Below are 25,435 nucleotides of genomic sequence, written 5' to 3'. Positions count from 1 at the left end.
CCTTTCTCCTGTCTCAGGGAACGATAACGCTGATCCTGGCCACAGACATGGCCCGACACGGTGAGATTCTCGACTCCTTCAGACAGAAGGTGGACAGCTTTGACTTCACCAATGAGGAGCACGTCACCTGTGTGAGAACTCTCCGTCACCACCCGCGCAGACCTTACCTTGGCTGTGTTACCTGTGCCTCGTGCTTTTTCTCTGATGGCATCACATGCTATTGCAAAGCCAAGTTCTGTGCATTGACTGTGCCGCTATGACGGGAAAATCCTGACTGTGCAGATGTGCAACACTGTGTCTGGTGCATTTGTTTTGTTTCCCTGACTGTGTTGCCCTGTGCATTCAGTGTATCACTCTGTGTATATTATCCTATGTTACCCTATTTAGTATCTGGCTATAATACCCTGTGTTGCCCTGTATATTTCGTACATGACTGCAGTATGCTGTGTTGCCCTGTGGGTTACCCTGTGTGTTGCCCTGCCTGTGTTGCTATGGGTTTCTGACACTGCTGTCCTCCCCCAGCTGAAGATGGTGCTGATTAAGTGCTGTGACATTTCTAACGAGGTGCGGCCCATGGAGGTGGCCGAGCCCTGGGTGGACTGCCTGCTGGAGGAGTACTTCATGCAGGTGAGAACCCCACCTCCCTCTCACCTCACCCGTGTCTCACTTGTACAGTAACGTACTTTCTCTCACCTGCGCAGTACACCTGCCTATCACATGTGCAGTAACATACTTACCTCACACCTGCACTGTAGCATACCTGCCCCACACCTGTGCGGTAACATACCTGCCTCGTATCTGAGCAGTAACATACCTGTCTCTCACCTGCACAGTAACATGCCCACCTCTCACATGTGCAGTAACTCACTTTTTACAACCAGCTACTTAAATGTCTGTCAAATTAGTCATAAATCACCTGCCTCTCACTTGGGCAGTACCTCACTTGCATCTCTCAAGTTCCTTACACTCATGTCTCACCCATGGGGAGACTCACCTGTTCCTTGCCTATGCATTCAAGGGGCAGTTCATCCAAAAATGTAATTAAGCTATGTTTCCGCTTACCCTCAAGTTTTCTAGATATCACCCTGATACAGTGGACCTCAAAGGGACAAGGTTTTTGTGGCTTCAAAGTTTGTGGCTTGAAAAAAAACCACAGCAGCAACGTGTCTTTCCAAATACAATGCCACAGTCACTCACAAACATCCACAGAGCTTAATTCATGCACGGTTTCATGGAAAACTACTATTTCTACCAAAGTACACCAACTGTGTATATCTGCGCAAAGTCTCAACCAAAGCACCTCAGTATTCTGGGGTGCAGTTTCAACATTTTAACAATGTTGACACTATGCCCCACCTCAGTGTAAGCTGCAGCAGATATCTAGAAAACTCATCAAATCTCAGCGAAGCTATCTAAACTATCTTTAACTCTTTAAGGTCTCTGTCCTCCTCAGTGGTATCTTGTACTTCTCTATAACATGTGTATAAGTTATATAAATTGTGTACATATACATCAATCCAGCAGCTCATCTATTCATGCTGGGCTGACTCTTCTTCTTTGCTCTATTCCATCTGTCCAGAGCGACAGGGAGAAGTTAGAGGGGCTCCCAGTTGCCCCTTTCATGGACAGAGAGAAAGTCACCAAACCCACCGCCCAGATCGGCTTCATCAAGTTCGTCCTCATCCCCATGTTTGAGACTGTCATGAAGGTGAGACAGGAAGCGGTAATGACGCATTGCCGATGTAATGGTAAATGGTGCTGATGTAATAGTATATGGTTTTCATGTAATTAGACAGGTCAGCAATGTACAAATCTTCTTGGTCAAAACGAGAAAAACACTTGAAACGTTTTTCTAATTTACATTGGAAGCCCTTCCTCTGCTTCACTATGTGATCATTGACCACGATATTCCAGGTCTGCGTGTGTCAACTGGTCTCTGAGTTTATACCTTGCCAATATTTATTAACAGTCACTGTGGTCAAGCACTCAGCCACAGTGTGCAATCTGTTTAAGGCTAAATGCGTGTGTTTTTCCGGCTGTTTTCCTTTTGTTGTTATTGACTGTAATTACTAGTGTTTGTAAGGTTGCAAGGTACTGTCAGAGGTCAATCTCTGTCTCACACACACTGCACTCATGATCTGCCACATACACATTGAGAAGCAAACACACAGAAATGCACATTTACATCATGCATTGTGAGTGTGAGCACAGAAACATAACGGTATCTGTCTCCCCTGCTTTTCTACTCTCTCTCTCCCTACTTTCCTTCCTTTCCTCTCTCTTTCTTTTTCTCTCTTTCTCTATCATGCCAATTTTTCCCTCTCTTCACTACCTAATTTTGAACAGCTGTGATCATAATCAAGCTCATTTCAGTTTTTGATTGTAGTCAGTGCTGATCCATTGAACGTGAAGTAGACTGCTGCTCATTTACATTCCAATGAAGAGAAGTGCTTCGTGATTACATGTACAACAGAGCCAAACGAGTGAAGCAGGACTGTAGTGTGGATCAGTCTGTCACGACACGGGGGGCAGGAGCAGGTGCGAAAGTGAGCGCGCTCAGAACCACGCTCGCGGCTCCTTCGAGCACGGCTGGTGCAGGTCGTCTCCTGTTGCCTGCCAGCGACTTTTTGAAAGGCACGACTGGACGTGTCATCTGCAAAGGAGTGCCTCCCACACTGCCACACGTCAGCATGCTCTTACAGCGTCCTGATCACAGTATAATGGGTGAATCTCTTTGCATTGTCCTTTGCTGTCACTTCTGTGAATGGGAGTGGACACCCGTGAAGTAATAATAATGTTATAATAATCTTTGTTTATATAGCACTTTTCAAAACAGAGTTACAAGTGCTTTACACAGAAATAAAATTATAATAATGACATAAGACTATTCTACTATTACCCATAAGACTAATAGAAAGAAAAGAAAATAGAAATAAATATTAAAAGAGAAATAAAATTTGAAAAGTAGCATTAAACAAGAATAGAAAATGAATTAGTCAAAGACTAAAGGAATGCCTTCAATGAAAGTCTGTTTTAAGAAGTCATTTGAATGAGGAGTTTCAAAGCCTGATTTCCTCAGGTGGGCTGTTCCAAAGCACAGGGGCCCTAACAGAAAGAGCCCAGTCACCATTAGACTTTAGGCAGGACTTCGTAACAGGCAAGAAGGCCCTACCTGAGGATCTCAGACTGCACGTTGGCACAATAGTAACTCAGAGATACAGCTAGGGACCGCACCATGAAGTGCTTTAAAAGCAATGAGTACATTTTTAAAGCTTAATTACACCCAAGATCACCTTTTTCACTGTAAATGTGTTTGTATGCCTACTTTATAATGAAAATCTTTAATCCATGCTGTTTTTCTGAAATAATATAATTTGGCAGAAAAAACGGGTATAATAGGTCTTGGTGCCGGCCTCTAACATTTGAAAAATGTTTTCTGCATTCCACTTTAGCCCATCGTGATGTCGGAGAACCTCTTTAGAGATATTACCCAGTCATACAAATGTCAATTAAGATATCCAGCCGGAAAATTCTGGCCACCCACAAATTCTTCCGTTTACTTTTTAATACGATGGAACACTGCCGGCCCTTGGTTGGCTAGATAGATTAGATTGGCACGCGCCCACACACACACACACACACACTCATGTATGCACATTTCCTCAGGCTGTTGTGGTACTACACTACAGCACTACACTGTTGTCAATTGCTTTGAGTTTGAATGAGCGAGTAACCTCAGTGAATGAATAACAATGTTGACAGTGAGGATAACGATGATGGTCACAGTGACGATGATGAGGATGATGATTAAAGACTGGTTTGTAGTTTGTCGCTGACCCTTTCAACAACTGTCATGCGACAAAAATGAAGGTATCGCACTACGTTATGTAAATACTTCAGCTAAGGGCTGCAGGGAGGGCTCTGTTGTTTCTATGGTATCAAGACGCTAAACTGCTGATGTTTAGGCGTGGCCGACATTTGTGGAAATGTGGCGGCATCTGGTGAAATTATTGAGTAATAGAAGAGGAAGAAATTTTTTATCTACATTTGCTTTTTAAAAAATGGTGTGAATGGAAAAAAGAAGGTGGTCTGTCAGTCACATTCCCCAAATAAGGGAAAAACAAGGAAAATATGCTCTAGCCCTACATTGTACTTGCAGCACTTTATTATTTATTCCGACATTTTGTCTATCCCCTTTATGTTTATCAAAACCAGTCAAAACTCAAATAATGAAGCGGAGTAACAAAAAAAAAACATATCCATGACAATGAAGGGGAAAAGATGTCACTTTTGTCGTATGCCGCTTGGAGACATAATGGTGCATAATTTATGACCTGTCTGTGCCCCTTTCCCTCAGCTGTTCCCCCAGATTGAGGAGGTGATGGTGCAGCCCCTGAGGGAGTCTCGGGACCGCTACGAGGAGCTGAAACAGATTGACGACGCCATGAATGAGGTCATCGTGTGTGCATGCCTGTGTGTGCGTGTGTGGATGTGTGATGAGAGAACATGCATAAGCGTGTGTGTCTGTGCATGTGTGTATGTGTGTGCATGTGTCGTGTATTAGGGCTGTCACTTTTTCCAAAAATTGAGTTCACAAACAAATCTCATAAATAAGGGGAATCTGTTACAATTTGTTAGATTTTCCTACTCTCAAAATTTCAATAAAACTTTGCCTAAATGTGAAATTATTATGGGCCAGTTTTAATTTCCCATTAAACCTGTAGCAAAATAGTTTAAACATGCTGTGCTATAACTAAGAAATGAAGACAATATTCTCTTGAAGTTTAAACTAAATAAAACCAGGGAAGATCAAAACAATGCTGATGATGCCATCAATGAAATGACTCGGTAGATCAACCATTGCTCAAACGAAAGATAAACAACGCATGAGTCCATCATTAATTCAAAACAATGGCATGGCTTTCTTACACTAAACGGAACTGACCAATCTCCTTTGGAGGGGGAAAAATGTCAGCCTTTGGAGGATTCATAGGGCAGTTATAGCTTGCATAGCTTGCAGACAACTTTCTCCTTGATTATTGTTTTGTCTCCAATGACAGGGAACCAATAATATTTCTAAATGGCACTTTCCTGAGGTGCAGTGGAGTTACAATTTTTCTTGGCTCCTCCATTTGGAATGGATGGCCTAGGCTACGCGGATAGCATGACCCATACATGAACCTTATTGATAAGCTACCTAGCCCACCAGACAAAATAATAACATGGCTTGTTTATCGGTCGGTTTAATATTGAGCGCTACCATAAGTGCAACACAGGTGACCTCAGAGAGCAACTGGGCTCCTTGTTCCACCTAGGCAAGGGGAGTACAAGTTTGAACCCTTAATTACATATTTAAAATATTTCATTTTCCTGAGATTCTAAGTTTGTTTATCAAAAAAAGTGACAGCCCTACTCTGTATGTGTGTCTGTGAGTGTGTGTGTGTGTATGTGTGTGTGTTTGTAATTACATTCCTAGCATTTCATTTCTCCATACTTCAGGTGCAGAAAAAGAAAAATGAGAATTTAACCGTGGGGGGGAAGAAGAAGTAATGGCATTAGAGGTTGGTGTATCTCAAACATTTATTTCACATTTATACCATGGTAGGGACAGGGATTGATTCTGAGCCATGTGGTACATCAGTGAACATGAGTGCTTTAACCAAATACTGAACTTGAGAGCCCTGTTATTGCCTCCTGGCATGCAAGACTGTTAATCGTACACACCAAGTAAAATACAAATCATATTACATTCAAAGACAGGGGCCTACAATCCTGGTCCTGGTGAGCCACTGGGCTTTAGACTTTTGCTGTTACACAGTGCTTGATAGATCATTTATAGCAAGTAGTTTCTTGAATCGTTTCTTGAAACGTTGATTTTTAGGTGACAATTAAAATCAACTCTGTGGTGTGCGAGTACCAGGATTGTAGACCCCCCGCTTTTGTGTGTAATATCATTTATTTTTTAGTGTGTGAAGTTAACAAGCTTACACCTCTCCACTGTAACCCTGAAGAAAAGAATGCACTTCAAGAGTGACAAATGAGCCGACCAAAAAAGACTGATCTCACTCGGCAGACGAATATAAAGTAAAGGTGGCAATTCAAGCGAACTACGAGACACAGAGTAGTGGTCACACTTCCTCAAACTGCCCTCTGGCCAGATTTTGTAAATAAGCAGTCATGTCCCCAGCATGATGGAGGGATGCTACTACAGTTTGAGTGGGGGATCACCCGCTGTTTTTGAGCGCTCAGTCTTTTGTGTATAAATTATCTCAGCTAAGAGCACAGTTAGCACCACATCTGTGCACAGGGAGGGAGTAAGAGTGGCGCACAAAAGCAGTGCCTAAAAAAAGAACCGGGCGTCAGTGGCCATCATGTGAATGTGACCAAGGTGACATGTCATGCCTCAGTGTTTCTGTATAGTTGTCAGTAATGTGTGCTGGTTGGGAGGATATGGGGCGTGAGTGAACACACGCTTGTGTGTGACAGGGGTGGAGACACCGGCAGGGGGAGGGGACGGACCCAGACATGCTGAACGACAATCTGAAAACCATGATCAGGGAACCTGAAATTGTACAGCACAAAGAACTTCACTCAACAACAGTCTGCTTTTATCATTTGGGCCTTTTTGTTTGTTCGTTTTCTTCATTTTTAAAGTATCATTTTATACAGGATGTACAGATTTTTAGTCACTTTTTGTTCTTTGCTACAAATAAATAAGAAGTTTACCATAATAAGCACCTGTCATGTATTCTGTTGGAGGGCACTCCTTTGACTATCTTTCAAGAGGTGCATGGTAGTTGCCAGAGGTATAGCCTTTGAACTTATTTTTTAGTTCCAGTCAATTACTGTGTGCTACAATGTGCAGTCCATTCTTATTTCAATTCAATCCACTTGAGTGTTAATCTTATGTCCCCACTCAGCAGCTGATATATGGTTGCTCAGTATTCTTAACATCCCCGCCACAAATATACTGTCCTCCACCTCCTACCAAAAAAGTATTGCCTTTTGCTGTCCACCCCCCCCCCAAAAAAAAGAAAAAGTCAGAGAAGAAAATGTTTATTACAATAAAAAGGATCCAACTAAAAACTACATAAACACAAACCCATATTCATAAATCCAAATCATAATTAAACAACTCATGAACCTTCAGGGTTTTGGAGGCAAAAAGAAAACAGTTCTTTTCTTGTTCTTTAATCCCTTTAAGATTCAGTTATGTTCGGTAAACAGCACCCCAGATTTACAAGTCCCCCCCTCCAAAAAAAAAAATCTCAGCTGGAAACCACTGGCCTAGCCCCACCCCTCTTCTTGGCTTTCTTCTTTTTGCTGGCCCCATTGGATTGTGGGGGCTGTCCTGCCCTCTTCTTGGCTTTCTTCTGTTGAAGTTTCTGGATCCTCTCCTGCTTCCTCTGCAGGTAGGTAGCCATGTTGTCAAAGTTCACCTTGTACAAGTGCTTGAAACAGCTCTCCACACCTACAGAGTCTGTTAAAAAGGGATGCACACACACACTAAATCAATGAGACAAAGACACTCTCACACAGAGGGTCTCACACAAATACACACTAGCAAAATGAGGTCTGAACTATGAACTGTGTTATTCCCACAATGATTTTACATGGCACTGCTCTATTCAACCAATAAAGTTGAAGCAGAGGAACACAATCCACTCTAGGAAAAGAACACATGGCTGAAATGCATCCATTAGATTGTGGGTAAAGAGCTAGAAGCAGCACGTTCTGTCCAGTCCCATTCCATACAGCTGTGATGTTTTCCCTGCCAGTGAACCGTCCCTGCTCGCCACATTGGAAGCCATTGCAGGAGCAGGAACTACCAACCTTGAAACCTGTCCCAGTGGGAGCGCAAAACCTCCAAAACTCTCTTCAAGCCAGGATCCTCTGCACAACACTGAGAGAAAGCAGGAGAGAGAGGGAAGGGAGAGGCAGATACTGTTATGTTACTATAATAACAACATTTAAAATGCAGGATAGGTACACATATGCATGTGGGTGTACATGTGAATGCACGTGCCTATGCATTCGTACGTGTGTGGGAGTCAGAGTTTGTGATTAGTGCGAGCATTGAAGTGTGTGTGTGTGTGTGCGTGTGCGCATGCACGTTGATGTGTGTGTATGTGTGTGCTGTCCATGTGAGTGTATGCCTGAGTGCCGCTTATGAATGTTAGCGTGATTGTGTGTGCGCATGTTTGAGTGCGCGAAATATACTGTACATATACCTTCCAGCAGTCCTGTGTGTATGAGTACAGTATAATGGGGGTCTCTTTGCTTTCCTGTAGGACCCACAGCCGGCCTGAAGGATCAAAGGTCAGGTCCCAGACGCAATGAGAGAGGGCCAGCCTCTCCCCAGGCGTGAGCTGGCCTTCCGGAGCCTTCTCCAGCCGGAACAGCTGCACTGCGAGTACACTGAAATCACAGCAACATTACAGCTCCACTATACCCCACTCTGTTTTTAAAAATCATTCAGCTAAAAAAAAATAAATACTAATTTTTAATCACTCAACGACCCATTTTCACAAAACGCTCAAGAGTAGCAGTGCTGACCTAGCATCACAGTTCACCTATTCATATACTAACCTTTTCCATTATGAGCTATAGTGATAGTTACCCCCCACCCCCACCCCCACCCCAAGGCACAACTGTACTGAGACCACAATCTCGCTACTGTGTGTGTGTGTGTGGTTTGGTAAATCACTCATCATAACCTTCATAACCTTGATGTTTACCATTAGAAATATTACCCCCGTGTCTAAACATTGGGGCTGCCCAGGGGGTCAGCCTGACCCTGCTGCCTGTAACCCCATGGAGAGGTGAGGTAGGTGCTGATGGATTTCTTGAGGCGGGGGGAAAAAGGCGGAGGGAACACTGACCTCTCACACAGCACCGCCACGTGACGACCGTCTGGAGAAACCGCAATCCTGCTCACGGCTGCCCTCTGGAGATGGAAGGAGAGAGAGAATAGACAAAGAGGAGAGCATTGGAGGCGTGAGGTTCACAGCAACATTGGTGGTTCTCAATCATCCAGTGACCCTTTCCATTCAATCAATCCAGAGAAATCAGCACACAGAACACAGTGAAGGTGCTAAATGGGCTACTGCTGTCATTTTAGAACACATTGAAAACCAACTCGCACCCCAGAACTGTGTCACTGCCCTGGACCCATCATTGCTCAACCTTACGTTTAACTCAATTAAATACCGTGTTAGTATTTTCCTTACTCAGCTTCGTGAGTTTTTGGCATGTCTAAATCTGTTCTCTGTGTCTATGGTGGGAAAGTGCTATTTCCATTTAATTTTGGGTTTATGAAAGCAACAATTGTACATTGAATCAAAGCCAGTGACTGACAGACACATTCATCAATCTCTGTAGCCTTGTGTGGACCTGTGACAGGCAGATACCGGCTTCTGCAGGTCTCCAACCGACGTGGTCCTTCCTCAATACAGTCTATATGATTTACAACATACTATCACCTGGTTTGGTCTATGAACAAGTGTGGTCTCTCCTTGCCAATGTCTATGTGAGTGAAAGACAATGTGGTCTCACCATTTCGGAGTCTGTGAGTGACATAGCCACTCCTTGTCCATGTGTATGTTGATGTGAGCAACAGTGTGGTCTTACAATGTCTGGGACTGTAACAGCATGGTCTCACTATGTGTGAGGTGAGTCTGTGAGTGACAGTGTAGTTTCTCCTTGTCCATGTCTATGTGAGCGACAGTGTGGTCTCACCAAGTGTGGGTCTGTGAGCGACAGCGTGGTCTCACCAAGCGTGGGTCTGGGAGCGACAGTGTGGTCTCACCAAGCGTGGGTCTGGGAGTGACAGTGTAGTCTCACCATGTGTGGGACTGTGAGTGACAGTGTGGTCTCACCATGTGTGCATCTGTGAGCAAAAGTGTGGTCTCTCTTTGTGGCGTAATGAGTGTGAGTGACAGTCACCTTGTCAGTGTCACCGTCGGAGGGCTGGGATGCTCTCGGCTCCTTCAGGTCCAAGCTCTGCAGGCGCCGCCCCGACTCGTACTCCCACAGCTTCACTGTCCCATCCTGCCCGTAACCACAACAACATGAGGGTCATTCCAGGGTCAAGCGGCACTATCTCACTGGAGTCATCGAAGCAGGGGCAGCAATCTGTGACTGCCTAAGCCCTTTCGCCTGTTCTACGGCAGACCAGCCTAAAGTCGTTCCTCAACCAGCTGCAGCATCACTAGAGATTCAGAGTTAACCGGCAAAAAGACTATAAAAGTCAAAGTCTATAAAAGTCAAACATCAGGCGAACTGCAAGCTGATTTCCTTATTGTTTAAAGGGGCACACAGTCTACTACACTCAGATTTCATATCAAGTTTATTTCATGTACAACTTCACTATTTGCTGTCAAAAGAACATTGCCCATTCCTGCATTGCTTTCCCACAATCGCACAGTATACCTTCTTACAGTTTGAAATTTATTGAAGCTATTTGTGCCTCACTGTCCCACATATATTTATATTTTATCAGCAGATACTCTCATCTCAATGACCTGAATAGCTCACACTAATTTCAATTTTACCTAATAATACTTGATATTTACAGCCACCTTGAATTTCAATCTGCAACATCTAATTTACAAGCTGTTTTTAAACTGCGACACGCACCACAGCACCAGGGTTCATTCTTGTAAATGGCTGGTTAAAACTGTGGGCTCCATAAATACACAGAGCCATAGTTATTCCCCATTGGTTCCCAAGGTTCATACCCCAGACCCAGAGAGCAGCCATTGTGGATGTGCCAGAGTGATGGACAGGCAGCTGACAAACCTACAGACAAAGAGAGAGGAGCCATCAGGAGGGGAGGGGGCAGCATGTAGTTAGTGCCAATTTTCTTTTCTCTGAACAAAAAAGAAACCTTTTTTTATATGTACAGTATTTATATCCTCTGGAATGCTTTCTTACTCCAGTACAATTCTCTATGTAATATTCCTTATATCTATTCTTTATACTGTGTGTATACATTTTGCATCTTCTGCATCTGTCCTGAAGTGCGTGTGTCCTTTTCTTATTTCATACTCCATGAGGGATGGCACCCATACAAAACTACATATACTTGAGAGTAGGGCAAAATATCTTTTCTGTCAAAACAATACATTTGTTAGCATTAGCACAGACATTTCTGTAGACTAAACTGATGGCTGACTCTGTATTCTTCGCACAGAAAGATTGATTTCCCTTAAATTGACAATTAAACATTCCAAATGCATGCATCTTTGGAAAAGAGTACAATTCAGTTTCAAAGCAAGCAAAAGCAAAGATTCATGGAAATACCTGAATCTGTGTACTGAAATGATTTGAAGAGGAGCTATATGTCAATGACATCACTTCAAATCACCATTTGCATATAGATGAGTCTTGATTGTTAAATTATGAAACAGGTGACACCATTTTGCAGAGAGACCATACCAAATTATGTTTATTTTAGGGGGGGGGCACTTACTCGCAATGGCCCAAGCAGAAGGACTGGATGTTGTGGGGCAAACTCAAAAGGCTGACGCGAATCTTCTCGTCACGGTCAGCAGTGATGACATATCTGTCATCAGGGCTCACGGCCTGCAGTGGACAGAGAAGTCTGAGGAGCCTGCCAGTGCACTTGGAGCTGTGTAAGTGAAATTCACCTTAAAGACTGGCATTAACCAGTGGCACTCGGACACCCTACACCACAATCTGTGGAATAACACGGTCAGTGCCCTTGATCGTGAGACCTGAGGCTCTACAAAAGGAGACATCACCCTGTATAAGTGTGAGTGTTACACTGTAAGCAATGCAGAGTGTATCCTGTGAGATACAAGATGTTCAAATCACTGAGAAGTTCTGCTAAAGTATGATATAAATTAATGGAATTGATTTTTACATATTGTTGAAATGTGTCATGCATAATTTGTGGAGTGCAATATGGGCGGGCGTTTTTGATTTTAAAAAACGGTTCTTACAACACCCAGCAGCATGGACAGATGCCCCAGTTTCAGTTCGCCTGGCTTCTCTGGCTCGGACACGGAGAAAGAATAGACATCGCCAGACTTGTCTGCCACAAGCACCTGGTCTTCAGCCCAAGTAAACTGCAAGGACGTGCACCTCCTCACCACCCACCTTCAGGGTGAGAAGCATACAGTTATACCAAGCCGTTTTCGTTAATACAAGGGCCATTCAAAAATGCACGCCATAGTGCTCTATGGTGAATACAGTACCTGGTACTGACGCACTCCCAGGAAGGATGTGTTCGGAAGAGTACGAGACGCTTGTTGTCATCTGTGAGCGCGAGGAGGCTGCCGGATGTGGAGAAGGCAAACGCTAGGATTCGGTCGCTACCTTTCTCCTCCGAACCCCCGTCCTCACTTTGGGAGAGGAAAAAAGCAAAACCACATAGCTAGTCCGTTTACCAGCTTGATTTGACAGTCAATGAATGCCAAATTAGTATATATATATATTTAGGATAACATATGGTGCCAGGAACAAGTCATAGCTAGATGGACAAAGTACAAGTAGACTATACCACGTATTTTCAGTTAACCGCACACCATCACCCCTCAAACAGTAGACAGCAAAGGTGAAACAAGTTGGAATTATAGCTACCTTTTATTATCGCTCTCCTTGGGTTTCTGCTCCGCCTTACTGCAGTCGAATACAAATGGCTCTCTAATTTAAAAATATATATATGGAATTGGGGGGGAAAGTCAATTGCCATCATATTAACATGACCAAAAATATAATCTTGAAACCAGTGTCATCACTATACTTTTAAGAGTCTACTGGAAATGTTAGACGGATACAAATGTTCAGGGATAAGTAAATCAACATCGAAAGCGTCGTCAATACAAACCGGTCCTGTTTGTTGTGAATGGCAATGAGATTTTTGCCACAGCACACCGCCAAATTCTCCCCATGGGCTGCCAGAGACGCCATAGTCCCTGCTGTTCTGCTGCCGCACTGATTTCACGTGGGGAGAATCTAGATCCGGTCGCATACTTAATACGTCATTCAAATAACACTGCTGAGTATAAGTTAAATTCCTGTTAACAAGGTTGAATTGTAAATATGTTTCTAGACATATTAAAATAAAAAAGAAGTAGAATCCCTGCTGAACAAAGTCTGACCACAGAACCATTAACATATATTGTGACATATTTGACATATGTCCGTTGACATATTTTCTCACTTATTCATTAGATGCCCAAACGAAAATTAGCGTACTTGTACAGTGGAATGATTTTTTATTTAAAGTAAAGATAAATAAAAAGTCAGCGGTGCGGCAGCACTGAACTCCTGGTCGGCTGGGTTCTACAAGTGAGCGACTTCAGGGAGGGGGGCGTGTCTCCGTAAGGAGTGAGGGACGACGTTAGCATTACATAACCTGTCGTGCATCAACGGCCCGGTTAGTAGTAGTGGACGGAGCATTGGTGATATTATTAATTGTAATATATGTTTTTTTTTCTTTCACATTTTATTGATACATTTGGAAATGTGTTCGGCCTCGGCAGGTAATATTTTAACTACTATTTTTACCCCACAGCTGTGAATCAACAGACGAGGAGCGACTGAATCTCGCCGAAGGGGTAACTTTGCGCAGTAGCCTAATTACTTCTTCCAATGTCAGCTTGTCCCTGAACATTATCATGGTGGAGAGACAGTTTGTAGGGAACAAGTGAAAATTTCAGTTTACAAGTGGGTTGCCTTTGGTCTTTTCAACTATATCGTAAACACCTGATTCTAGCGATGCAATAAAAGTATGCGACATATTCTTTTGGCATTGAATATTTGTGGAATAATATGCTTAAAATGACATTTTGTTTGAATAGGAAGAATTTATAGAATTGTTGTATGTTATTTGCTTTTTGTTGTTAGAATGGTAGCGGACATTACTACACTCTTTATTAAACTTGTTTAACTGTTAAGAGTAGATTTAGTTGCGTAATACTGTTTTCAGTAGTCATGCAATTTATCTCAACGAGTTAATTGTTTTTTTTAAAGATATTAAATGGTTACCATATTTGAACCGTACATGCTCCATTCATTGACTGAACTTCAATGAACTCTTCGGACCGAAGAATTTAAGTCCGTGTTTCCGTAGGGATCACTTTCACAGCGTAAAGATGGCGGCCTCCTTTCTTCGCTTAGGTCGAGCTGGGTCTCTCAAGGTAATGTAATGTCATTTATGTTATCCTCATAATATTTGTGTTGAAATTGATATTTGCTGTTTTACGATAATGTGATGTATGAATGTGTAACATGTCAATCAGTGGTCTGGTTATGCGGCTTGTTAGTTATCGCGCGAGGCAGGAACTTCGATACCTAGATAGCTATCATAGCTAGCAGGCCAACTGCGTTAATGTAGTGACACCTCTTACACTATGAATAATGCCAATGGTTTAAATGATTTAATTGGGTTAGCTTGCTACTAGTGATAGCAGTAGCACTTACCAGCATGGTTGAGTATGCGTAATAAATACATATTCTCAGCTAGCTGGCTAAAGTAGGGCTTCGACTGGCCTACTTGGTTGCCAAGCTAAATTCAGATATCGTACTTTTCGACTGCACGCGGCTTGCACATGAACCACACTTAACGTTAATATAAATGCTCTTTAAATCTGTATCTTTTGCTTCATATAAATTGTCGGGTTGATCAGGTTTGAATTTTCAACCTTAACTGCAATTTCACTGTAACAAAAGCTACTCAATTTTTGGTAACGTGGATTTTCCCATCACAGAACTAACGTTATTTCTATTAAAATTGATTCCAACTGTGCTATTTGTTATCAGTGCGTGCATCCATTTGGCATACTTTTCTATCTGTAATTTTGATTGTTGATTGTGGTTATCGATCTGGAGTGCTCCCGCGTGACTTCCCTTAGAAGTTGTCGGTAGAAAAAGTAAAATATTAATTTTAAGGTTGAATGCAAAGTATTTTGATTGAGGTAGTTTAACCAAATAGGATTTCCGCAATTTTTACCATCACAAAAATGAGCCCAATTTAGTTTTATTGCTAATATTGTTAACGATATGAATGCGAATTTTATAGTATGAATTTTTCGTGGCGGAACTTTGTCCCCGTTCAGTGTCTGCAGTTGGAGACCTTGGGCACTTTGAGAAGAGCGCCTGCTGCCACACTCTGCACCAAGTCTGGAGGGCCAAAGAAACCTGACAAAAAGACAGGAATAAGTAAGTTGCAGACTTAATAGTTTTTTTTTCTATTGACATCTATTGCATTTTATTTATTTATTTATTTTTACAAATTTGCTCTTTTTATTATAGGTTTATATTATAAAGACGAGTGCATTCTCAGTGGTTGATTGTACAAGTAGTAATGCAGGTGCATTGGGTTACTTGTGTGGGGGAAAAAACTAATGAAAAAAGACTGTAAAGGTGCAATGTTTATTTTATGTTTACACATGTTCGCACATTTCCTTAAGTACATTTTCAGGTTTTTCTTTGCTAATGTCAAGAACAAATCTGCGGGTGGCTCTAAACCCTTGTCTCGGAGATTTCCACCAATCAGCTGTTGGGCAGCTCCCTTCAAGTGACCTCAAACGTACAGAGAAGATATGGTTTCGCTTCCCCCATGGAACGTTTGACACGTGGCCCTAAAGCAAACTCATAAAGCCTGAAGTCCAGACGATACGAAGACAGAAAATCACAGTGAGACCAGTTAAGCAAAACTGCCCCCACATGCTGTTTTAGTCTTATCGGAAATTGAATTAATGCATCTGATCCAGAAGAAAAGAAGTTTGGAACACAAAAGTGTGCAAGAACATGAGAGACTGTGCTGAAGAAAGGAAATTGCTTCACCATCCCAAGGTCTACGTAGTGATCAGAGGGTTGAAACCCAGAGCAAAGCTTCCACTGGGAGAAGAATATAAGTGCTTTTAGACTGACGAGAAATAGTAGATTATTTAGAAACTATAAACCCTTCCCTGCCTCCCAAGACTGCTTGATGGGTGAGTTTAGAGTCTGAAGACAGATGGCCGCATTCAGGATGTCTCTGGCGTAAGAAGACAGTGACGGGGAAAGCCCACAGTGTTCTCACCATTCATGTGTCCAGGGTTCTTTGCTACCAGTTTCCACAATTGTTGAATATGGATGAAAATGTTGGAACACGCTGAAGCAGGCATAGTAAATTTAATGTATATTTTGTATGAATTATGAATGTAAGGAATAACTATTTTAGGAAAGGGACACAATGGATACCTTGCCATGCACAGATCCAGACAAAAACTGAAGACCTGAGAGGTGTGGAAGACATTACTGAAAGTGTGCTGCCACAAGCAAAATGCATGACTGCAAGCAATAAGCCAATCTCGTGTGCAGCATCTCAAACGTTTTCAAGGCTACACCACCACACCAGTTCCTGTGCCTGATCAGGCTGTCTCCTTCACTGAAAGCAAGATGCCCAAACCCATCACCATTACTCCCCACAAGTAATGATATTAATAAAATGCCCATCCCATCCTGAAGATAAAAGTTCAGCATCTGCAAAGACGAGGGTAGCTAATGGCTTACTTCAGAAAACAGGGGAATGTGTTTCTGAAACCTGGAATGTGGCTTTGATGACCTGTGAACTTGAGGCATGGATCAACATGATGGTTCTTCAATGATGTCATTCACCTACTTAACTCTTCATTGCTCCAGCTGATTGCACCACCTTATTAAACCTGTGCCACCACAGAAGACGGGCGATTCACCAATGGAGATGCAGTTCATGGACTTCTAGGGCTAAAAAAACATGCTGTGATGGCCTTGAAATTGTCCCAACCCCAGACAACCACCCCAGACCAAGTACAGTGACTATCCTAGTGGTTCATGGAGGGGGGGAAAAGGAAGGAAAATTTTATCCCAAAGAGACTCAGACTTATCCTCCACATCTGCAGAAGATCCATAATGTTAATGCCTTTTTAAGCACAGCATTTCCCCAAGGTTGCTTCCAGAAAATGTTTGTCTGCCACTGGAATCAGTCCATCCATCAATGTACACTGATTTGTGCCTGAATGGAAATTGGTAGCCATCTTTTTGAAATGCAACAGTTTTGGAATTTATAAAAAAAGGTTTTTCCCCCCACACAGATTATATAACCCATTATTTATAAGAGTATGTATTGTGTCTGTTCTGATAATACTATTTGTACAGTCATTCCACTCATTGCATTGCAAGCAGTGCACATTTGTTTGTTTATGGATGCAATGATATTTTACATGAAGAACAGTTCAGGTTTCTTGAGGTGGGAGAAACGTCATCTGTCCAACTGTTATAAAACTTTGTATTAATGATAATTGCATGTTAAAGCAAAAACAGTTTTGGAATGTTTTTTTTTTTGTTAAAATGATAACACTGGCATTTTTCTGTTAATATCTTTGAAAATCCTTTGTGAAGTTGCAATTAAAATGAATCGGGTTTGCCACTCATTCCGTTTATCAACTTGTTCAAAGTATGCAAAATGCTTCAGTGCAAATCATCAGCCGAACTGCTACACTAATTTATAGTGGATGTTCTGGTTGTGGATTTGTAACTGTCGATGGACTTTAAAACACCAGTTTTTATTGCTCCAAGCCTGTCTACAGCTCAGTTTGGCTACCATTTATCGTAAAACAAAGTTGTCAGTGCTAAAGACCTTTTTTGTGGTTATAGTAATATATGATTTGAGCTTTTTATATAATGCAAAATTAGCTAATTGTGAACTCTTTCAACACAGCCTGTAAATTGAGCTACTGTGCAGTTAAGGTTTAATAGCTACATAGGTGGAAGGGTAAATCTTGTAGATTAAAAGAAAGGTGCTCAATCCTAAGAAAATGTTTTTTTTGAAGCATAACATCAGACACGTTTGTTGTCAAACTAGAAGGGCAAAGCTCATAATGACATTGTTTATTTGATGGTATTTTACAGGTGTCATGAACTTTAGTGTGCACTATAATGTGTTGGACAGAAAACATTTTCTGTAGCCTGAAGTGTATTTTAGTTAGATGGGTCAAGCTGTACAGTAGCACATTAAAACACTAAGATTCAGTTTGACTAATTTGTTGCTTTTACAGTCCAAAGCAAGCATGATTGATACTCGGATGACTCTGCCAGTGATGGGTCCCGCGCCTGCTAGCTAATAAGGGTCAAAAATAAATGATCAGTGAGGTGCTTGGTGATGTTTAACTGCCTCTTCAGTTTTCACGCCTTCTGACTGGCTAGTTGGGAATGCATGACATTTAAAGTTTACAAAGTATCTTGCCAAGTGTGATGTGGGTTGATAGCTGTGCAGACAGGTGTAGATAATGGATGTATTAAAGGTATACAAGTAGGGGAGATGAAGATTGTACAAAATACAAGGAAGTTAATATGGTTGAAATGTAGGCTACAGCAAGACAAATTTGTCCAAATAGCATCAGCTGATTTGTTTTGTTGGAAGTTAATGCAGGCCTGTGTTGCCAAATATATGTTGCTTTTTTATACAGATACACAGAATTTTCTAAAATAAATTGCATGAGAACATTTGCTTTTTAGCAGATCTGTGGTTGAATGCTCAATTGCAAGAATGTCTGTAGATGCAGACCTCTTCCATTGAGAACTTCCACATAAACCAATTTACTTTAGTATATTGAGCATGCTTTGTTTTATTACTCCTCAAAATACAGATATTTAGCTTTTAAAAATGAGCTGCTCGTTCACTTATTGATGAAAGTCAAAGCCATAGCTGACTTTTTGTTGTCAGTCCAGTGTAACCGAAACAAAGCCAGTTGATCAGGTAGTTGTTTGAACGTTTCTGTGACCAGATTTATGTTCAAGGTTTTGTTTAATGATTAACGTGTTAGTTACTGTTGAAGGAGCAGCAGCCTCTGTAGACTTCTGTAGGGCAGACTGTGACTGCTGCTGTGGGCCTGGTAGTGATGAGCTGTCTACTGTTAATGTACTAAAATAAGCTTTTTGTAATGCCATGTTGATATTTTTGGTATCATTCTCTGTTTACCTTGTGAGATAGTTTGGAGTTTCGGCCAATATATTGACATTAAAAAATTGGAATGACAGTAAATTCCATGGCCACTGTCAAAATGTTTTTCTTGTTAAGGCTGAAATGCTGATTATGGTTTAAGATGAATTTTCAAGCCTGCACAAGGTGTATCCAGAACTCTGGCGTGCGCAAACTTTGGACTGATTTGTGTTTGCCTAGGGTCTGTTTTAACCACTGAGCTTTTGTTAAAGGCACTTTGATCTGAATAAAGGGAAATTTCACATTTGAGTTATGCTACAATTTACTTTGATTGCTGTAATTGCTAAGATATATGCACAAACTCGACCATTTTGGAACAGTACCTTTTGCAGTGTCATGTTTTCTTGTTAATGGGAAAAGCACTTTGCATTCAAGTGAAGGTAGCCCCTAGGTTCTGCTGAAATTCAACTCCACGGCTCTTGATGGAGCCATTTTGTGCCTCTGCCAGTAGGTGAGTTGTCTGTCTTGTGCTGTTGATAGTTGCCAGTTTTGGGGACGAACCGCTCAAACACGATTTTAATCATTTTGAATGAAATTGCGTGATTTAAATTGAATCTCGTCTGCTTGCCCCTCTCCTTCCCCTCCGTCCTAGAAAAGGCCAAGGTCAAAACCTTCTTTGATATAGAAAAGCTCGCCCAACACCAGAAGTATGTGGAGTTTCCCAAGGACCAGTCAGCAGGCGCCAAAGTGGCAGCCGCAGCTGTAGCTGGCTCTGCCGCCATTGAACCCTCTCCGCCAGCTGCTGAACCGGCTGCTGTTGCCACTGAAGCTCCTGCCGTAGCAGAGGCCATCCTGACCGCTGATACGGCTGCCCCAGTAGTCGACACCGCTCCGACCATTGCCGATCCCGCTGTATCGATTGCTGAAGCCGCCCCAGCTGAGGCAGCCCCAGAAGTTACCGCAGGAGTAGTTGCGGAAGTTGCCCCTGAAGTTGTTGCAGAAGTTATCTCTGAAGCTACCCCAGAAGTTGCAACAGCAGCCCCGGAAGTTGTTGTCCCTGAAGCTGCTCCAGAAGTTGCTGCAACAGCCCCAGAAGTTTCTGCCACAGAAGTTGCCCCTGAAGCTGCTCCAGAAATTGTTGCTGCAGCCCCAGAATTTGCTGCAGAAGTTGCCTCTGAAGCAGCCCCAGAAACTGTTAAAGAAATAACCCCTGAGGTTGCCGCGGAAGCCGCCCCTGAGGTTGCCGTGGAAGCCGCCCCTGAGGTTGCCGTGGAAGCCGCCCCTGAGGTTGTCGCGGAAGCCGCCCCTGAGGTTGCTGCGGAAGCCGCCCCTGAGGTTGTCGCGGAAGCCGCCCCTGAGGTTGTCACGGAAGCCGCCCCTGAGGTTGTTGCGGAAGCCGCCCCTGAGGTTGTCGCGGAAGCCGCCCCTGAGATTGTCGCGGAAGCCGCCCCTGAGGTTGTCGCGGAAGCCGCCCCTGAAGTTGTCGCAGAAGCCGCCCCTGAGGTTGTCACGGAAGCCGCCCCTGAGGTTGTCGCGGAAGCCGCCCCTGAGGTTGTCGCGGAAGCCGCCCCTGAGGTTGTCGCGGAAGCCGCCCCTGAGGTTGTCGCGGAAGCCGCCCCTGAGGTTGTCGCGGAAGCCGCCCCTGAGGTTGTCGCGGAAGCCGCCCCTGAGGTTGCCGCGGAAGCCGCCCCTGAAGTTGCCGCGGAAGCCGCCCCTGAAGTTGCCGCGGAAGCCGCCCCTGATGTTGCCGCGGAAGCCGCCCAAGAGGTTGTGCTCGAACCTTCCGTAGATACTGTAGCAGCCCCAGAAGTTGCTGCAGAAGTAGCAGCTGAAGCCGCTCCTGCAGAAGCTGAGCCCGCTGCAGAAGTAACAGAAGCTGCTGCTGCTGCTGAAGCCGTAGCGGCAGCAGCTTCCGTGAGCTCCGAAGAGCTGGTTGATGCAGCTCCTGTAGTAGCTGAAGCTGCAGGAGAGGAGCTTCCTACAGAGGTTCCTGCTGAAGCTGTGGAGTCGCCTGAGGGTACACACCACACCCCCTATACCCCTTATCTTTCCTCTGTGGGGCCCCACTACCCACAGGAAGTCATGTTTCCATTCCCTGTGACATTCCTTCTTTTGAGTGTTAGTTTTGCAGATTACAAAATTCTTTATTGTTATTGTGCCCATTGCTTATTTTTTGCATAACACATTTTCTGTAGCTGTTAATGTCCCTGCTTAGAGCCCACCACCCACTGTATCTAGTCCTGTAGACTCAAGCCACATGCACACGCACACATTCCATAGCACTTGAGACCTGTATAAACTTTTGTGTAACTGACTAGCTCATGTTGCATTGCTGGATCATGACACAGCATGATTCCCTGCATCCATGTGTACCGTGGCAACACTGTTGTCCCCCTCCCATAGTATGCATTTGCCTGACTGCATGCCTGCTTGGCTTTCCACTGACTCTTCTCTGCCATGGTTTTTCACATCCATCACCTCCACCTGCTCTGGTAGCCGCAGGGTTTTCATTTCCTTTTGTGTATGGTTTTTGGTTTCTTCCTTCCTTTTGCCTTGTCTGACCTCCAAAAATCAGGGTACATTGTTGAGAATATTGCAAGCCTTTTCCAAGTCCTTGGATTAAAATTATTATTTTTTTGCCCACTGCTTTTTCTTCAGTTCTAAACTATCATTAACCTGCCTTTTTTATTTTTCCTATTTATTTTTTAAACTGCCACTGATATAATATAGGATGCTCATTCACTTTGGGATCTTCACAGATCGCAAAAGATCACTCCCAGTGATTTTGAAAAATAAAAATGTTGCCCAGAAAGTTATTTTAAGTTACGATTTTTGGTACCGTGATTCTGTGTAACTGCGTGTGGAAAGGTAACATGACATCCCATGAGTTAATGGTTAATGCTAAATTTACTGTCAAGCCTGCAGCTCTGGTGGATGTTTCCCCCTGGGAAACCGCTTACCCACCTGCTGGCCCAGTAGAAAGGATCCGCTGCTGGGAGTGACTAATCTATGGAGGAGTCCTTCAACGACGGCATTAGCTCTTTCTCTTTCACTACTCACTACTCACTCTCTTCCTTCTGCATCCCCTCCCCTCACCTGGGAGTCGCATGAAGTCAGTCACCTACACTTTACAGTGGTGCTGGAAGTCTTTGTGTATGTGGTCTGATGACTACCAAAATGTCAGGGGCTGCCTTTTTCCCCCTTGGGTGACTGATGCATTTAGTAGGTTTGAGATTTACACCTATGTAATGCAGAGGTCATCAGGGGGCAGGGGGCCAGGACTGATTTGGAATATACGGTTAAATGGTGGTTGTGTAATGGTAATTGTTTATTTTGGTAAAACACCAAATCCGAAGCTCAGTGCTCTCCTGTGCCTTGAGCTGAACACTTTAATGAGTGTTCTTTGTACAGTGTGTAGAAAAGCATGAAGATTCACTGCACTATGATCTTTGTACTCTGCTCACCAAGTCCTCTTGTCTTGTACCCTGAATATACACTGTTCTTGACCCATGTCTTGTTTTGTGAATTAGGGTTTAGCAAATGGAGTCATTTATTTTTTATTTTTTTATTTACTCAAACGTGCAAGGGAGAATTTTGAAGCGCCCCAACACTGCGTCGCGGTGAACCTGTATGAACAGAGGGTAATTGTTTTTTTTCTGGCACTCAGCTCACCTGGATCCAGTACAGAAGCTCTTCCTGGATAAGATCAGAGAGTATGCAGCCAAGAGCAAGTGGGTCTGATAGCCATTTCCCTTCTCTTTGTCACACACTCAACAAAACATACACAGCCTTGCACACATACACGGCCACGCTCGCTCACACTCACTCCACCTCACTTGTTCACCAGCACTAACTCTCGCTTTGTGTGCTCACCCCAGCCCTGCCCCATCCACTTCATTTAACTTCTCTGCTGGAAGTGAGGAAGTGCTAAATCATATTGCTTTGATCAGGGCCCCCCGCCCCCCTCCCCTGTTTTCCTAACCTTGCTTTTGTCTACAATCTTTATATAACACTAAGTGAATGTCACTCCTGTGATTTTTTTTTTTTTTGGTCCCCCCCCCCCTTTCTGCCTATTTGACACATCTGTTATGCCCTTGTGAATACTGAACAGATTGTTGAAATGTAAATCATGTGGGAGGGCTGTATAGAAAATCACTGTACAAATGGACATCACATCAATTTTGTTTTTGGCCGTCGGAGCTTACAGTCAATCTCCTTCTCCACAGATCTTCTGGCGGTCTGGTTGATGCAGGCGCCGAGTATCAAAAGAATTTGTCTGAGGAGATGACCAAACTTCAGCGGCTGTATGGTGGCGGTGACCTCACCAAGTTCCCAGAGTTCAAGTTCCCTGGTGAGTGGTTGGGCAGACACCAGCAGGGCAGAGTCCGCTACGAGTGTGACCCAAAAGCTCAATATTGGACCATAAGTCTATCGCAATTGAAATTCCCATGGTAACCTTTTATATTTGTAAGCTGTTACAAATCTGACAAAGGCGATCATACTAACCGTGGTAACTAACAGGGTGCCCAAATTTTTTGCACATGTCATGTTCACTTCAGTTTATTTTTAAACTACTGCATGCCGATGGTAACCAACATAAGAATTTCCTGAAAGAAGTTGTGTAACCTGTGTAGGTTGAGTCAGGTGCTGTTCACTTAGAGAATCATTGCAGCATGCACTTTTGTCCAGAAGAGCCGATACGTCTGCATACAACTGTATTTTCCGAAGCAGCAGTTGAGAGCTGTTGGCTGTTCATGTGTCTAAATATGGGCATTTCTTCCCCTGGGGGAGAAGGTCCAGTCCACTCTGAAGAGTTGCAACTTAACAAGCCGCTGTCCTAGCATCCCTCATTAATTTCTGCTTCAATTGCCTTTTACCCACTATAAAAAAAACTGAGAAGGTTTATTCTAAGCAATATGTGTTTGTACTTTGTTGGTTTAATGCCACCAACATCACATTTGAGCCAAAAAAACCTAAATATTTGCTGGGGTGTGTCTTTGCATGTATTTGGTGGAATGTATGTAGACGGATTCCTTGTGTGTGAGATTCATGTTCTCTCTGTTGCTACGCCCCAGGATCATGATGTCACAGATCTTTGAGCTGGCAATGTGTGTGATTGGCAGTTAATGTGCCTTTGATTTTATTTTGTTTTTCAGAGCCCAAATTGGATGAAGTGGCCCCTAAGTGAAGATCGTCAATGTCAATGTTTATGGCGTCTCCGTTTTTTCCCATGTCAGTAGTGGTTCAGCGAATCATGTCTAATAAAATGGAATTTGGGGGTACAGTGGCCATGTCTCCATCTCTTGTCTGTGAACACTCTGTGTGATCTTTACATTATGAAGTTACTGAGTAAGCAGTGGGGAAGCATATCTGGGACAGGAATAACCTGGATTTAGTGATGGAGTGACAGTTGGATGGAATTGTGGCTGTTCAAATGCTCTGCATATAATAAACATCTGCTTTGAAGAATGATGGTCAGCTCAGGCAAAGAATTAAATAGAATTAAATTCAATGTTCCAAAATTTTGAGTTTGAAAACATACCTGTGCAGTGAAAACTGACCTGTGCCTTCAGCAGTAAGAAGCACAAGAAATCCCTTGTGTAATTTTAACACCATTGTCTCTGGAGTACATGAAAATACATGTTTTTCACTGGTCACAGTACCCCAAACAAAATATTACCAAGATTTCCCCTCGTGACACAGTTTGGATGTTTTTAGAACCAATGTCAACAGAAAAACAAAAAACAAATGAAGTTGTATGAAATTGTGCCACATCAATATGAGCAAATAAATCTGATAGCCATGTGGCTGTGTGGAAGTGCAAATTCTGGATTGTTCAGTCCACAGATTCGTTTGATAAGGCGTACTCTTGGGTGGGGTATGCTTTCAGGTGCCTCTGGAAAGAGTGGTTATGTGTTTAGACTCGTCAACACTGCACAGTATATGCTCTGAAAAACTGGACAGGAGAGCTGTGCTACTAGAAATCCATGTTACTTTTTAGACTTCATAGAATGGGCATTGCAGTCCAGCTATGTTGGGTGCCACAACATGTGGGTGTTTGGAGAAATGAAAAGTAGCAGACAAATTGAAAAAAGGCATTAAAGAAGGAATTAATTTATATTAAGGTTCCACTAGGAAGAGGGGAGGCAAAAAAAATTAGTTATGGTAAAGTGGCAGGAACAATGGCAGATGGCTATATACACTACAAAACTCAGTTTGGACAAAGGTTAAGGGAAAAATAAGAAAGAGGCTGTATTAATGGCCAGGATAAGGCTGGGGCACTTGAATTCTTCGTGGCTGATGGGGAGACGTAGATGGGTTGTGTGAGATGTGTATGGTACCCAGAGACTGTTGAACAGGTAATGATGGTGTGTGGCAAATTTGTCAATGAAAGAACATTGTTATTTAATAGAATAGTGGATGGTGGTGGAAGGGTCAGTGATATTGAAGACGTTTTCGGTGAGGGGTACGGTTCAAGAAGGGTCTATAGGGCCGTTGCGC

The 25,435-nt window shown here is 43.1% G+C and overlaps 3 protein-coding genes across 10 annotated transcripts in view; 2 read left to right on the top strand and 1 right to left on the bottom strand.

The window, feature by feature from the left end:
- Positions 1 to 7,172, top strand: part of pde9aa (phosphodiesterase 9aa) — a 40,552-nt gene extending 33,380 nt beyond the window's left edge. For both annotated transcript variants that reach the window (XM_064327787.1, XM_064327788.1), the window contains exons 14-19: positions 18 to 131; positions 523 to 627; positions 1,580 to 1,708; positions 4,358 to 4,453; positions 5,500 to 5,561; positions 6,487 to 7,172. In XM_064327787.1, the coding sequence (XP_064183857.1) occupies positions 18 to 131; positions 523 to 627; positions 1,580 to 1,708; positions 4,358 to 4,453; positions 5,500 to 5,550 (495 nt within the window). In that variant the 3' untranslated portion in view covers positions 5,551 to 5,561; positions 6,487 to 7,172. The remainder of the gene's footprint in view (positions 1 to 17; positions 132 to 522; positions 628 to 1,579; positions 1,709 to 4,357; positions 4,454 to 5,499; positions 5,562 to 6,486) is intronic.
- wdr4 (WD repeat domain 4) lies at positions 7,041 to 13,012 on the bottom strand. Of its 2 annotated transcripts, none has more exons than XM_064327790.1 (11): positions 12,854 to 13,012; positions 12,607 to 12,669; positions 12,222 to 12,368; positions 11,967 to 12,123; positions 11,474 to 11,586; positions 10,740 to 10,800; positions 9,946 to 10,050; positions 8,883 to 8,947; positions 8,232 to 8,418; positions 7,834 to 7,903; positions 7,041 to 7,480 (listed from the first exon to the last, which is right to left on the bottom strand). In XM_064327790.1, the coding sequence occupies exons 1-11, from the start codon at positions 12,934 to 12,936 to the stop codon at positions 7,269 to 7,271; spliced, it is 1,263 nt and encodes a 420-aa protein (XP_064183860.1). In that variant the 5' UTR covers positions 12,937 to 13,012; the 3' UTR covers positions 7,041 to 7,268. The 2 variants fall into 2 exon arrangements, with proteins under 2 accessions (XP_064183860.1, XP_064183859.1); XM_064327789.1 differs by having other exon boundaries at positions 12,830 to 12,988.
- Positions 13,013 to 13,298: 286 nt separating this feature from the next.
- si:ch211-140m22.7 (uncharacterized protein LOC570370 homolog) lies at positions 13,299 to 24,221 on the top strand. Of its 6 annotated transcripts, XM_064327786.1 has the most exons (9): positions 13,306 to 13,445; positions 13,544 to 13,586; positions 14,102 to 14,168; positions 15,087 to 15,189; positions 19,587 to 20,245; positions 20,342 to 20,951; positions 22,602 to 22,665; positions 23,161 to 23,285; positions 24,091 to 24,221. In XM_064327786.1, exons 3-9 carry the CDS (start codon positions 14,124 to 14,126, stop codon positions 24,120 to 24,122), a joined length of 1,638 nt encoding a protein of 545 aa, XP_064183856.1. In that variant the 5' UTR covers positions 13,306 to 13,445; positions 13,544 to 13,586; positions 14,102 to 14,123; the 3' UTR covers positions 24,123 to 24,221. The 6 variants fall into 6 exon arrangements, with proteins under 6 accessions (XP_064183851.1, XP_064183850.1, XP_064183853.1 ...); XM_064327781.1 differs by having other exon boundaries at positions 13,299 to 13,405; positions 19,587 to 20,951; XM_064327780.1 differs by having other exon boundaries at positions 13,305 to 13,445; positions 19,587 to 20,951.
- The last annotated feature ends 1,214 nt before the right edge of the window (positions 24,222 to 25,435 follow it).

The sequence above is a fragment of the Anguilla rostrata genome, chromosome 3, assembly GCF_018555375.3.
Source record: "Anguilla rostrata isolate EN2019 chromosome 3, ASM1855537v3, whole genome shotgun sequence".
Classification (NCBI taxonomy): Eukaryota; Metazoa; Chordata; class Actinopteri; order Anguilliformes; family Anguillidae; genus Anguilla; species Anguilla rostrata.
Note: the sequence above shows the minus strand (reverse complement) of the source record. Positions and strands in the feature narration are given on the sequence as shown.

Coding starts and splice junctions, on each gene's coding strand:
- wdr4 (XM_064327789.1), bottom strand. CDS start 12,936: ATGGCGTCTCTGGCAGCCCATGGGGAGAATTTGGCGGTGTGCTGTGGC. Junction 11,587..11,966: donor TGTCCATGCTGCTGGGTGTT/GTAAGAACCGTT, acceptor TGTCCACTGCAG/GCCGTGAGCCCTGATGACAG. Junction 10,051..10,739: donor GGCTGCTCTCTGGGTCTGGG/GTATGAACCTTG, acceptor GGTTACGGGCAG/GATGGGACAGTGAAGCTGTG.
- si:ch211-140m22.7 (XM_064327781.1), top strand. CDS start 14,124: ATGGCGGCCTCCTTTCTTCGCTTAGGTCGAGCTGGGTCTCTCAAG. Junction 20,952..22,601: donor AGCTGTGGAGTCGCCTGAGG/GTACACACCACA, acceptor TCTGGCACTCAG/CTCACCTGGATCCAGTACAG. Junction 22,666..23,160: donor GAGTATGCAGCCAAGAGCAA/GTGGGTCTGATA, acceptor CCTTCTCCACAG/ATCTTCTGGCGGTCTGGTTG.